This window comes from Pteropus medius, unplaced genomic scaffold (assembly GCF_902729225.1).
Source record: "Pteropus medius unplaced genomic scaffold, Ma_sr-lr_union100, whole genome shotgun sequence".
Classification (NCBI taxonomy): domain Eukaryota; kingdom Metazoa; phylum Chordata; class Mammalia; order Chiroptera; family Pteropodidae; genus Pteropus; species Pteropus medius.
Window position 1 is genome coordinate 82,749 of NW_024342468.1, and position 13,588 is coordinate 96,336.

General features: G+C 59.8%; 1 protein-coding gene across 3 annotated transcripts in view; it reads left to right on the forward strand.

The window, feature by feature from the left end:
• The window catches only part of ASS1 (argininosuccinate synthase 1), a 47,491-nt gene that overhangs the window by 17,450 nt on the left and 16,453 nt on the right, over window positions 1–13,588 (forward strand). For all 3 annotated transcript variants that reach the window (XM_039862866.1, XM_039862868.1, XM_039862867.1), the window contains 6 exons: window positions 406–480; window positions 3,517–3,587; window positions 4,171–4,201; window positions 9,186–9,276; window positions 11,822–11,906; window positions 12,690–12,754. In XM_039862866.1, coding sequence (XP_039718800.1) covers window positions 406–480; window positions 3,517–3,587; window positions 4,171–4,201; window positions 9,186–9,276; window positions 11,822–11,906; window positions 12,690–12,754 — 418 coding nt within the window. The remainder of the gene's footprint in view (window positions 1–405; window positions 481–3,516; window positions 3,588–4,170; window positions 4,202–9,185; window positions 9,277–11,821; window positions 11,907–12,689; window positions 12,755–13,588) is intronic.

The window sequence follows — 13,588 nt, forward strand, 5'->3', positions numbered from 1 at the left end:
TGGATCAGGGCCAGGCCGAGTGGCTGCAGCTCCATGGACCCAGCGGTGGGGGGTCCTGGCCCTCTGACCAGGGGTGCTAGTGAGAAATTTGAGGCTTGTCTAGTTCAAACCCTCAGGTCTCAGTTGGGGACCTGCCTGGGGACACTTGGTCATTCTGCCATGGAGCTCGGGCCTCTCCAAAGCCACCCCAGTGCGGCAGACCCATCCTTCCCTGCCCATTGGGGTCCCTCCACCCACCTTCCATGGACTTCGTCCTCTCCGGGGAGCAGCAGGAGCACCCCTGCCCCCTTCACAGGTGACCGTTGGAGTCTCCAGCCCCTTGACCGAGAGGCCAGCCCTGCAGTTGTTGGACCAGGAGGAGCCAGCAGCAGGCCCCCCAGTTCTGACTTCCTGCCCCACATCCAGGTCATTGCTCCCTGGAGGATGCCGGAATTCTACACCCGGTTCCGAGGCCGCAGCGACCTGATGGAGTATGCGAAGGTACGGGGAGCCCGCGCCGCCACCCTAGTCATCGCCCGCTGCCCCCCACTCCCTGCCCCGCACATCCTTCCCCGGGGGCTGTCTGGGCCAGCACCTTGAGGCTGAGCCCTGACCCCAGGCCTGAGGATGGAACCTCTGTCCTGGCTGCCCCTCCTCCGTGTGCACCTGTCCCCTGGGCTCCGGTCCCCCTTGCCCCCCTTCTCCTGCCACCCCTGCTGTCACTCAGGGGGACAGCCAGGGGTGTGAGCCGGCAAACGTTGCCCTCAATCCCCTGGCTGCTAATTGTCCCCTCTCCTCCCCAATGCCTTCCCCCAGGAACAGGTAGGCTCCCCTAGGAGGCTGTGGCCCACGAAAGGCTTGTGTCAAGCCAGCCCTTTTGAAGTACAAGTTGCAATAAAACATATTAGAAGTTTTGCATCAAGATCCTTAGCCTCTCCCCGGGTACCTTTCTTTTTAGCGACTCGGTGGCAGCCCTTGACAAACAGCCTCAATCAATCAGACAGGGAAAGCAACTCGGTGCACACACCAGAAAATTGCTCAGGTTTTTAAATAGCAGTCGCAGGGGCTGGCTGTGAGCTCCGGCTGCAGCCGAGGTGCCTCGTGGCGGGGGACGCGGCGGGAACACCGCCCTGCCCCGCCGCCAGCATCCCATTAAGACCTGGGGTGCTTGGAGGAGAGGGCTCCTCGACCATCTGTTGTTTTATTATTAAGAGGGGAGTTTACAAGAGCAAGCCCATATGTTGCCAAACAAATTGTCACATAGCAGAGCTATTAAGGGAACGGAGGCTGGCGAGGCTTTTCTTCCCCTCCCCCGCCCCCGTTTCCCTGATCATGCAGAAGATAGAGCACGTTTCATCTCTAAGAATAATGATTTGGAACCCCCACCCTGTCCACATTCTCACGCCTGCAGTGGAGGTTCAAGAGCGGGCCAGGGCCGACCCAAACCGTGCCCTTACTTGTCCCTGGGCCACTGATCCTCCCTCGGAGGCTGGTGTCAGGGGAACCGGCTCTTTCCGCGAGGGAGGTAGTGTTTCTGCACCCAAGGAAATGACCAGAATAACTGAGCAGCAACCAGGCTTTGTCCAAAACCCAGAGCCAGGCAGGATCCGATTCAGCTGAGACAAAAATCAGTGGGGCTTTGAAAATCTCTGCTTTCAAGACCCAGACGTCACCAGGCCCAGAAGGTGCTGCGGGAGGCTCCTAAAAGACAAGCGATCACCTCGCTTCCCGTCTCCCCCGAGTCCACCGTCCAGGGGAGAAACACTCAGAATCGCTCCACCTGTGTCATTATCATAATTAATTATTTTTAAAAAGCCAGCACATAAGGTATGGCACTGGGAGGCAGGGCAGTGCGTACGTGTGGACGATGGCTTTATTTCCTGTACTCAGTCACAGCGAGACTTTCCCGTGTGTGCGCGTGCGTGCGTGTGTGTACTGGGGGAGTCCTCGGGATGGGGGCAGGGGGATCCCGAAATCTGGCCAGGGACTTGCTATTTTTGGCTCTTGGGGGTACGTCTCTGCTGAGGGGGGCTGCCCGTTCCTCCTTTTCTCTCCCTGCTTGGCCGGAGCGAGGCCCGGTAGGAAAGAGAGAAGGCAAAAGTGTCCCAAACCACCCCCCAAACAGAAGCTCCGGGGCCAGCCGCTGAGTTCTCAGTCCCAGCCACCAAGCGCTGAGCGGGGAAGAGGGTGTGTCGGCCTCTGGGGTTCCAGCCCCTCTGGACGGAGCCCCACGCTTGGCCCCTTTACCTGGAGAGAGTACAGGGCGAGTGTGTGGATTTGACTCGGAGCAACTTTGGGGGACAAGTGGCTCCCCCCAACCCTGAGCAGCCCCTAGATGAGGTGTTCCCATTTGCCCGTGTGGTTGGCATCGAAGAGCACGTGAATTTTAGTGCGGATGTGGTGGCCTCTCTCCTGGTAAAGCTGGAAAACCAACCCCAGAGGATTTTAGCCTTATTTATTTTGAAATTTCAAAGTGGTAACGAAGGAAGAAGCACAGAGACTCCATCGTGAGAATGAGCTGAGCCGGAACAAAGCCCCATCCGTACCGACGGGGGAGACAATGCTGGCGGGGCCGAGGCCTCCGAGGTTCCGGGGCCCACTGAGGCTCCGAAAGGGGCTTTGGGGGCAGAGAGTCTGGAAGGGCTGGCGTAAAGGGGCCCAGCTGGGCCCATGAGCTGCCTTCTGCGCTGGATAAGCTTGGGGAGGGCAGAGCCGGAGGTAGTGCATGTTCTGGATGCCAGGCATCAGCGGGGGGGAGCACGGAGCCCCCCAGGGAACCAGCTTCGCTGAGTGAGGTGGGCCTCCAAGGTGGCCGCCCGCAGCCTTTGAGGCCCAGCGTCTCGGTGGGGATGGGTTTTTCTCCTACACAATGGATATTGGGCCATTGGGAAGCAAAACACAGTCGGAACTGATGGGGGGGTAGATCACCCCAGGAACACCTTTCAGGGGTGCAGAGTGTGGGGATTGTGCTCGGCAGGGGAGGGGGTGGCCCCCCCGGAAAGGGCTACCCCGTGTATCGTAAGCAGGCGCCATGAGCTAGAAGCCCTCATGGTGTTTCTCCTTTCCTTGGGTCAACGTCGGGCCCCCGTGTGGGCACAGACGCCCCGTGTGCGCACAGATGCCTTGGTTGAGATCCACAGGGGGAGTTCGGGCCATTCCAGCTCATAGGGTCACGGCGGGGTCAGCGAGTGGCGCTGGGAGACCCGTGGCACGGTGGTGCCTGGCACACCCTAAGTGCTTCAGGGGTCCTTGAAGTGTAGGCTCAGAATCTTCCAGAAGGAACCTCTGAGATCAGCATCCACTCCGCGTCTCAGACACACAGTCTCGTAGTTTCTGTGTGGTCACATCCAGTAACGAGGCCCTCACTGCCTCTCCGGGCAGCCTGGAGGAGGGGGAGGAGACTGGGGGTGGTGCAGGGTCTTGCCCGCGTGGGGGCCAGAGTTCGGGGCCGTCTGTGACCTTGAAAGAAAACTAAGGCAGCCGGGCCTGGCCCTTGCGGAGCAGCCTCACACCCGCTCTGTGTCTCCTTACCTGCAGCAACACGGGATCCCCATCCCAGTCACCCCCAAGAACCCCTGGAGCATGGACGAGAACCTCATGCACATCAGGTGAGACACGTTCACAGATCTGCCCGATGCTGCTGAGCACCTGCTGCCTGCACTGGGCCAGGGTGCAGTGGTGACCCGACACTGGTGGCCCCTGCCCGCCTCATGGAGTCGGGACCTCAAGGAGGACAGGCCACATCATACCCAACTTACTGACAGCTCTCCCTGCAGCCCTGCTACGTGCCAGGGGGAGATTATGGTGACCTGGCTAGGGCATCAGGGAGGCCTTCTTTGAGGAAGTGTCATCTGAAGCTAAAACCTGAAGGATGGGAAGGAAGCAGCTGGGGCCCAGAGAAGAACACAAAGCAGAGGGAACAGCACGTGCGAAGGGCCTCTGGATGTGGAGTCCCGGGGCTGTGCCCCAGGAGGCTAAGACAAGTGTTCCAGGCTCTTCCTTGCCACGTGCAGCTCCCACAACCAACTAAGTGGTGGGTTCAGAATATTCCAGGTGGGGTTGGCAGCAGTCACTTTGGCAGAGAGAAAAAGGCAGACCAGACTTGCGTTGGGGGTTGGGGGTTGGGGGTATCAGGCTTAGTTGTCTCCTGTCCCTCCCCCACTAACCCCTGTCTCCCTTGTCCCTCTGCAGCTACGAGGCTGGAATCCTGGAAAACCCCAAGGTAATCCGCTTCCTCCCCCGAGTGGCCACCTTTGGTGGTAGCTGCTCAGTGCGCCTGCTGTCTGATGTGTTTGTCACCTAATTTGAAATTTCACAGGGGGCGGGCGTGGGGCTGGGGCCAAGCCCTGCCTGTGTTCCCTGACCCTCCCCACCAGGCCCCCTACCGCCCTGCCCAGTCCACGCTGCTAGTTTGAAGACACCCCCCCGCCCAGCGCTTTTCCTAATTGCTGCTGGGATGAATAGGTGAAGGAAATATTTCAGGGCAGCACAGAGAGAGACTGTGATTGAGAGACAATAAAGAAGCAATTAGGCAGATGAGACACTTCTGTGGGAGGGCCCAGCCCGTGCCCACCAGCTCTCAGGCCGCTGCTGCCTCGGTTGGGGGTGGGGGTGGCAGAGATTAGAGCCTCAGGACCCACTTGTCTGGGTTTTAGCCCCACGCCCGCCAGCAAGGCAGGCTGCTCTAGCTCGGTCCCAGCCTCCTCCCCGGCTGGGCCTTGCCCTGTTTGAAGTTTAGGGTTTCTCTCCCTGCGGGGTTTTCCTTTGTATCTGCCCCTGCCCACCGTGGGAGATGGGGGAGGCAGGGGGAAATCTATCCTGGGAAGAGAAAAACCTCTTTGTCCCTGAGGGAATGCGTCTCCATGCCCGGGCTCAGCCTCATACCCCGGGGGGCTGGTTCGGGGATGGGGCGGGTGGCTTGTCTGACTTTAGGGAAGAAGTGTGCTTGGTGGGGGGCACTCCGGCAGCTGGGCCTGGGGGATCCAAGAAGGCCAGCTGGAGGGGAGGCTGACCGGGTGGCTCGGCTGAGGGTGGGGAGAGCCGGAGCCCTGCCGGGGGTCCGGGGCTGGCTCCTCGCAAGGCCCAGGCCTCTCGGTTGCTGTTGGCGATAACATAACCTGTGACCGTTTCTAGAGCTGGCCCGAGTCGGCGTTTTCCCAGCTTTCTTTCCTTGGCTTCTGGCCCTGAGAATCCCCACCCTAAGGATGAGGAAACTGAGGCCCAGCAAGGGGGTAGGGCTGGTGCCCAGGTCGCCCGTCACAGGAGCTGTCCCTCTGGCCTCTGTGGTTCCTCTACTGCCCACAGCCCCCCCTCCCCTCTCCCCTTCCCTCCCTCAGCCCAACTGTGTCACTCAAGACAGCCGGCACCCTTGCCCCCTGGGGGCTGATGGCCCCATGAGGCTGCTGCCTGCTGGCCACAGGTTTTTCCAGTTCATGCTCTGCTGACCCCGAGACACTCAGGCCAGCCACCCCTAATTAGCCAGTCACTCAGCGCCAAAGGGGGGCGGGGGAGGCTGAGCAGAGCAGAGCAGCTTCAAGGTGGGGTGCCCTGTGGGCTGCGGGGTCCCATGCATGCTGGGAAAGCGCTCCTCAGCCCTCTCCAAGCAGCCTGTGGGCTCTCGGCTCAGGACTCGGGGAGCAGAGCCGAGGCCAGAGATGTAGCAGGTCCCTGTGTGGCCGTGGCAGGCCCTCTGCCCCTCGGGCCTCCTGTCCAACGAGAGCAGTAGACGGAGAAGTCGGTGCCGGAGAGCGCCTTTTTAAGCGCTCTGCCATCTGATGGAGGTGGGCAGGGTAGTGCTCGGGTCCCAGAGGCTGGAAACCTGGGTCTGAACCTGACTCTGCAACCCTGGGCGAGTCACCCAACCTCTCTGAGCCTCCAGTCGATCCCTCATACACACAGTAGGAAACGTCAGCACCCCCCTCCTGGCTCACTGATAGCCACTTGGCCTGTCACTGGCCCAGGACCAGGCTTCGATCTTAGAGCGGGGGGCCCTGCCCTCCTCCCTCAGGCCAGCTAAGAATCTTTGGGAGGAAGGGGTGGGAGAGGCTGGGCTGGGTGTGAGTCCAGGGGGAAACCTCGTTCCCACTGAGGAGTACGGGGCCAGGCCCACGATCCCGGGGTCCGGCCACACCAGCCTTGCTTTCCCACTCTGCCCTCTGCAGGTGGGGCCCGTTCCTCCCAGGGGCTCCCCCAGGCTAAGCCCTGGGTCCTCCCTCGCATCTCCAGATCTCCTGTGTATTGGGGAGGGGGGTGTCCTCCAATCCAGGAAAGGGGGCAGCGGCTAGGGGCCTGAGAGAAACACCCCAGCCCCCTCGGGAGAAGCCAGGAGACAGAGCTCCGGGGAACCGGAGCCTCCTCCCCCGCTCCAAAAAAAGCCCTGAGACCTGCCGAAGGGAGGGTTCGAAGGCAGATGGCGGAGCCATTTTCTGCCTCCGTGAGGGCTGATTGAAGGGCAATGAGGCAGCTAATTCGAAGAAAGATAGAAATTTACTTGCTTTAACTTCATAGGGCCCACAGTGAAAGAGTTCATTCAGGGCCGGCCGCCATATCTGATGGATGAATAAACCATTCGCAGCATCGATCATGCCTCTACATCATGGTTCAGTTCATGGGCCATTTGCTTCCAATTTCTCCTCCTCGGCCTGTTTCGTGCTTTCTTTTGCACGCTCTCCCTCTCTCTCCCTCTCTCCCTCTCTTTTTCTTCACTCTCTTCCCTCCCTCCCCAACACCCCTCCAGATGACATTGGAAGTGAGCCCTCCCGCTGGGGTGGATAAATAGATGGTATTGATACTCAGCAACAAACTATTTGTCATTTGAACTGGGCTTTTCGGATGAAGAGTAAAAAAGGCAGGCTCCGCGGCCACCCCGGAATGCAAAGCAAATGTCACTTTATTTCTATTTAGTTATTTCCTTTAATCGGCCCTGCCAGGGTGTCGGAAGCCTCCAGCAGCTGCCTCCTAGTGCTGGGGCGCTGTCCCGCGGGGGGCTTATGCCTCCTCCCCGCTTCCCAGTGCAAACACTCTCATCCCATTCGGGGCTCCATTAGGAAGCGTGGCAGGAGGAAGTAACAAGGACCAGATTGAACTCGGAGGGTCAGGCACAGTGCAGGTGAAGGTGGGAGGGAGGCCACCTTGGGTGGAGGGGCCGGGCACTCAGTGCTGGCCCCTGGTTTGAGCTCGGCCTGGGCTGGGGGACCAGTGAGAAGCCTCAGGCAGGTGAGGAAGAGGCCGGGGTGTCATGTCGGTCATCCAGAGGTCCTAAGCCCAGGTTTACTTTACCTTTTGGCTGAAGATGGCCCTGGGGCCTGTGTGTGCCCAGGGGATGTGGTGATTGGCAGGGCACGGCAGGGCTGGGGGGCCCGGCATTTCCCAGAAACTCCCTTATGTCTACCCCTACGGCTATCGATGCCACGTCGCGTGCGCTGTTTCTCAGCCCCGAGGTTACTAAAATGACTGGGAAACTGCATGGGGTGACGGCTCTGAACAGGGGGTCCAGAGTCCCCAGAGCTGGCTCCCACGGTGGCGGGGCCGGGCGCTATTAGACAAGCCGCTTCTTTGTCCTGGGTTTCTATCTGGTCCGTGAAGGCATCAGGCTGGGGCTCCTCCCAGTCGGGTCCGTCCTTGAGGTCGGTTCTGGACCCTTGTTCCCGGCCCACAGATGAAGGGACGCAGCTGGCCCCCAGTCACACAGCACTTTGCAGGTGTGGGGGCTTCGGCACTGTCCCTCGTCTGAGCTCAGCAGTAGAGCCGGAAGCATCGGCTGCCCCTGTGTGCCCAGGACTAAGGGGTTTCCCCAGGGTGCGGGAACCGAGGTGGTCAGTCACCCGTACATCGAGCCAGCAGGCAAAGTGACCACAGGTGCAGAATCCGAGGCACTTCTGACAGCCCGTCCTGGAGGGGGCGTCCCCCGAGGCCTCTCAGCTCTCCCTCCCACCCGCAGAGCCGGTGCAGCTTGCACCTGAACTTCCTGGCATTTTCGTGGGTGATTTTCGTGTCTAGTAAAACACATAAAAACTGTCTCCACTGAAACTGTAAGACAGTCATCGGCAGGTCTCGTTTCCGGCACTTTACAGATGGGGAAACCGAGGCTCAAGGTGAAGCCGCTTGCCCAAGGTCGGGCGACCTGAGGCCTTACCTTCTGGCTTTGGGGTATTTCCGATATTTTCGACCACTCTGAAATCCAGCACATGTTTGTTGAGAGCCTCGCGGGTCCCCTGCCTGGAGCAGGGTGGTCCACGCCCGCACAGAACTCGGGGCTGCAGCAACGTAGGGTCCCGCCCCCTTCGCCTCTATTCATCACCTGCAGATGGGGTAGCAGCCCTTGACCTTCTTACCAAACAGGGCCGCTGAGAACGCAATAGAAACTGCAGATGGAAAGTGGCCTGTGAATGTCTGAAAGCAAAGCTTGAGGGACCGTACTTCGCAGATGCCAGCAGGTGGACAACAGCTGGGCCTGGGGTGTCCACAGGAGGGGACATGAGCAGTTAGTCCCGGTCCCCACAGACCCCACACCGTGGCAAGGATCCAGGCCGCAGCCTGGGAGTGGGGTGGGGGCCGGGGCCTGGAAAGGCAGACAGGAATTTCGAGGGTTCCAGGCAGCCCGCAGCCCCGCCACCGCTGCATCCAGACGAGAGGCCCATTTTCCAAAACGCTCAAGAAAAAAATATACATAAAGGTTGATGTGTTTTCAAATGGGTTTTTGCTTTGCTCTTCTCTTTTCTCCCTGTGAGTATTAACCTTGGGGACCCCGGGGACGGCGCGGCTCGCTGGAGCACCTGCTGGGGTCACGCGTAGTCATTAGCTTTGCGGTCAGCGCGGAATAAACCCCAATCCTGGGAGTCTGCGCGAGCGTTTGCGCCTGCGCCCTAGGAGCCCGCGCACGGAGCCGCCGCCTCGCGCCCCCAAAGTCGGGTTTTCCTGCCTGACTTGTTCCTCTCCCGCTATTCTACCTCCAGCTGTGGGGGCGTCAAAGAAAAAGATGAGATCAAGTTGAGGGGAAAAATTGTCTGATTTCTTGAGCCCTTTGTTTCCCAGGCCCCCGGCAAGCAGGGCTGGCTCCGGGCTGGGGGCTGGGAGGCCTGCTGGACTGGGCCAGCCAGCGGCGAGTGCCAGAAGCCCCCCGGTTCTGGAGAGGGGCGCAGCGTGTCCAGGGCCTGGCGTGGCACTGCTTGGCTCTGAGCCGCCCCACCGTTTCTGTGTTTTGTCAGAACCAAGCGCCTCCAGGCCTGTACACAAAGACCCAGGACCCGGCCAAAGCCCCCAACGTCCCTGACGTCCTTGAGATAGAGTTCAAGAAAGGTAGGTGCCTGCCCATCAGGACTCGAGGGGGCGGACTCACGGGGCCCTGGCTCCTTTCCCCTCTTCGCCTGGAAGCCTGGGCACCGGCCCCCTCCCCACCTCTTGCATTCTGGGAAGCCAGAGTTCAGGCAGCGGCTTAGAGGGTTCTCCACTGCCCCCTTCCCCGGATGGCACGATGGGCGGAAGGCCCCAGGCTTGGGAGCAGGCACCCTCGATGCCTCCCCCAGTCCCTGGGCCCCAGTTTCAGGGCGAGAGCGTTCCAGTCTGGGCAGCCACTTGCTGGCAGCTTTGGTGCTTTGGGGAAGTCACTCAGCGCGCCTGGGCCTCGGGCTTCTTGTCTGTAAACTGGGATGAAAGAGCACCTGCCCTCTCATGCTTTCGGGGTGTAGAATGAGGTCTATGTGGGAAGTGTCAGCACGGGGCCCTAGCACAGGAAGCGCTCAGTAAATGGGGAGCCTTAGAGAGCCGGCCTCAGGGGCCCCTCTGAGTCCACGGCTAACGCCTCAGCTGGTCCTCAGTTAACTAACTGCTTGACGCTTCAACCCACACCCTCACCCGGGGCTCAAGCCTCTTTCTTGTGTCCTGACTGCCTCATCGTCCTCACTGCTATCAACAAAAAGTGCTTGCTGGCCTGGCCTGGGCGTCCCACCTCAAGTCTAGCACCAGGGACACCCCCTGCCCTGGAGGATGGAGGGAAGGCAAGGCATGCCTGGTAGTGGGAGGGGCAGGATGAGGCTCAGGGTGAAGGCTCAGGAGAAGACCTTCCCAGGAGGCTGCAGAAATCAGGGAGGCTTCCCGGAAGAGGTGGTGCTGGGCGGAAGCTGGAGGAACTGAGAGGGGGCACGAGGGCATAGAGGCTGTTGGTACTTTAATACCCCAACTCTTCCCGCCCTTTCCCAGCAGCCTATCCAAGACAGTGGGCATGTTCACCACTCCCCATCTGTTCAAACCCTTCAATTTGAGGCCACAAGGGGACCTTGGTCTGAGGTCCCTGGAGGCGGCTAGAGTGCCGGGTCCCTCTTTTGCCCAGGTCTCGTTCACGGGCATGGGGCCTGTTTGGGCATCATCTGTGAGAAGAGGCAGCGGTGAGACAGAGCCAGGCAGCAACACCCAAAGCCCGCCGCCCCCCCCCCGCCCCCCGCCGCCTGCCAGGAGCTCAGGAGAGCAGCGAGGGTGGGAGGTGGGCAGGAGGCAGCGGGGGTTCCTGGACACAGGCTCTGGCGGCCTTTCCTCCAGGAATAGGGTGGCCCCGAGGCTGAGCCAGAGAAGAAACGTGATCCATTTTAATGATTCGGGGACCGTCTGGAAAAAACAGATGGGTGGGACTCCATCTCTGACTACTTCCCATTCATCCTCTAGTTAATTATTTGAAGTTTTAATCTAATTATTAACTATTTTAAAGGCTAAGAGGTTTCTCCCGCAGCAGCAATTCAACAATGTCAGCGCTCTTTCTGGGGCAGGCTCCTGTCCAAGCGTCGCAAGTAGCAGTCATAATAGGACCGAGGAAGGGAGAGAAAGGGAGAGAGGAGAGGTAGTAGCAAGAGGGCTTAAGGTCTATTATTGGACAGACTACATTTAATAGCAATTTACAAATCAAGTTATAAAACCCTGGAAATGGGGGTTAAGAATGGGGAGCCGATGCCTTGAGCGAAGCCCCCAGAGCAGCCTGCCATTGTAAAGACCTCGAAAAGCCCGCTATTGAGCCTGGGATTGGCGCACCCGATCGCCGGCTCCATGGTAACGAGCTGGGCAGATGGGGATTAGCCAAGTTTGAACAGCCTTCTTGTCACCAAAGCTACAGCTCTCTTTGTTAGTCCCCTAATACATTTATTGCTCATTTCACACTGCTCAGAAAGTGCCCCTTGCTATCTCAGAGTCAACCCCTGGAACCCACCCACTGCCCCCTCCCCACCCCTGACTCGGCCCCTTCCCTCCCAGAGCGGCCGCCTCCCTCCTGCCCTCCTGCCACCCCAGACCCGACTTCTCAGAATTCATGGACGCCTCCGACACCTCGCCTGCTGGAGCGGGCACCATTTTACCCCCATCAATCAGATGGCTGCGTGAGGGTCTGGGGTGCAGGGTCGGGGGCGCGGGGGTCCGCCTGACAGACGCGGCAGGGGGCTGTGTGTGTGCGTGTGAGTGTGTGTGTGTGTGAGCTCAGCCGCACCTCAGCCGGGCGGCCCCTGGGTAACTGGTGGGACAGAAGGAGCTCCCGGCCTAAGACAATGGTGGAGCGTGAAATTCAATTAGTTCAGGGCCTGGTTCCAATTTCACAGCCCCTAAATGCAAAAGGGGCAAAGAGAATGGGAAGGGTGGGGGAGAGCGTTTTTATTGCATTTTCCCTTTCATTCTGGGGGGCTTTCTCGCCCCTTCTCTCCCCCCGGCAGGCCTCAACCTGCACAGGGCTTTTCAGGGAGTCATTCGGAGTCCATATCTGTCACATCCATTTAAGGCGTTGCGGGCGGAGGGAGAGGGAGGGGTGGCAGGCACAGGCTCCTCCACGGAGCTCCGGCCACAGGCCCACCGCTCTCTTCTCCCACCCTAGGGATCCCCGTGAAGGTGACCAACGTCACGGATGGCACCACCCACTGCACGTCCATGGAGCTGTTCGTGTACCTGAACGAAATCGGGTGAGTGCTCCGGCCCTGTCCGCCTCCTAGCAAACTGCTGTCTGCAGCAGTCACGGGTTCTGGCCATTCCGGCTGATGTCTGGTCAGGCCTGAGGCCCGGGGCCGAGGACTACAGGCCTGCATCCTGTGGGAAGCCTTGGCACAGCCTCACAGCTGTGACATCTCCTGGCTTGGTAGGAGAGACTCCTTGGCCCTCAGCCTTGGAAGGTGGCAGTCCCGCTCAGCTGGAGCTTCCAAGCTCTGGGCTGCATCCGAGACCACGATAGAAAGAAAGATGAGCCGTGCTTAGAGCTGGTGCCACGAAAGGCCCCAGGACAGAGGCAATAGAAGCTGTAAATTAAACTCACGGTGTGTCTGATCTCGGAAGCTAAGCAGGGTCGGGCCTGGTTAGTACTTGGATGGGAGACCACCTAGGAAGACCAGGTGCGGTAGGTGTAAAAAATAAATAAATTAAGGGATTGTAAGCTGACAAGGTCTTTGCAATCTGTCAGGTCAACCAAGGGTTGCCTCGCCTAAAAAAATAAATAAATAAACAAACACGGTGTGACCCGGGCAAGCCCTTCCCTCTCTGGGCCTCAGTTTCCCCACCCGTACAATGGATGGGAGGATCAGGTCCCCTAACTCGGGTGTCCTCTCTTGGCTCCCGAGATGGTGCCTCATGTCCTGCATGGGGCTCCGGGGTGGGCACAGTCCATGTGTGCCCAAGCTGTGGCGGCCGGCGGGTGGCATCTGACACCAAGCCTGTGGCCGCACCTGACCCCGAGTGTCCCGTTCTCCCCCCAGGGGCAAACACGGCGTGGGCCGCATCGACATCGTGGAGAACCGCTTCATCGGGATGAAGTCCCGAGGTGAGTGTGCCCAGCAGCCTTGGGGGCATACCTCGGCTCCTGGAGCCTCCTCGGTCCCCGTGCCATCCAGCCACTCCCAGGCTATGTCGGTGACTCTGGGCAAGTCCATTCCCCCACCACCACCAGCAAGGCTCAGTTTCCCCTCTGTGCGTGGGGATGAGAGGCCCTTTGCCACTGGCTTCCAGGAGTATTTCCGTCCCAGCAGGAGGAGCTGGGGGCCAGGAGAGGCCGTGAGGAGAGATGAGATCCGGATTCCTGTGCCCTGGGCCGACAGGCTGGGTCCCGAGGCAGAGTGTGCAGGGCTGACTTCGTGGTCATTGAGGCTGCAACGAGGAGGCCGGCTGGCCTGGCAGGGGGTGGGCACTGTGGGCAGCCCAGGCCCTGTGAGTGAGCAAGGCCTGAGGGTATGTCCCAAGGTCAGGTGTGACCCGAGGATGGGAGGCATTTTTCCCCAGGTGGGAGGACTCTGCTTGCTGTAGAAGGGGCTGCCCCCTTGGCGGGGCTGCCTGGCCCACGTCCGCCTCTGGCTGGGCTAAGGGGAGAAGAGGTTGGTCCCCAAGCAAGTGCCTCTGTCTGCTCTTAGTAACAGAGCCTTGAGTCCCCTTTGTCAATAATCAGGAGTCAGCTCGACCACACCCTCCCCTCGAGGACTCGGTTTCCCCACCCACACAAGAGGATCTCAGCTGCCTGTGGGTCCCTGATCAAGCAAAGATGCTTCCGGAGCTCTAAGAGGGAGGGGATAAACTTTCAGTGAGAGCCCCAGACTTGGGCACTCGAGTTTTAAATACTGGCAGGGAGTTGAGGCCCTGTTTTCTGCAGGCATTCTAGTTGCTT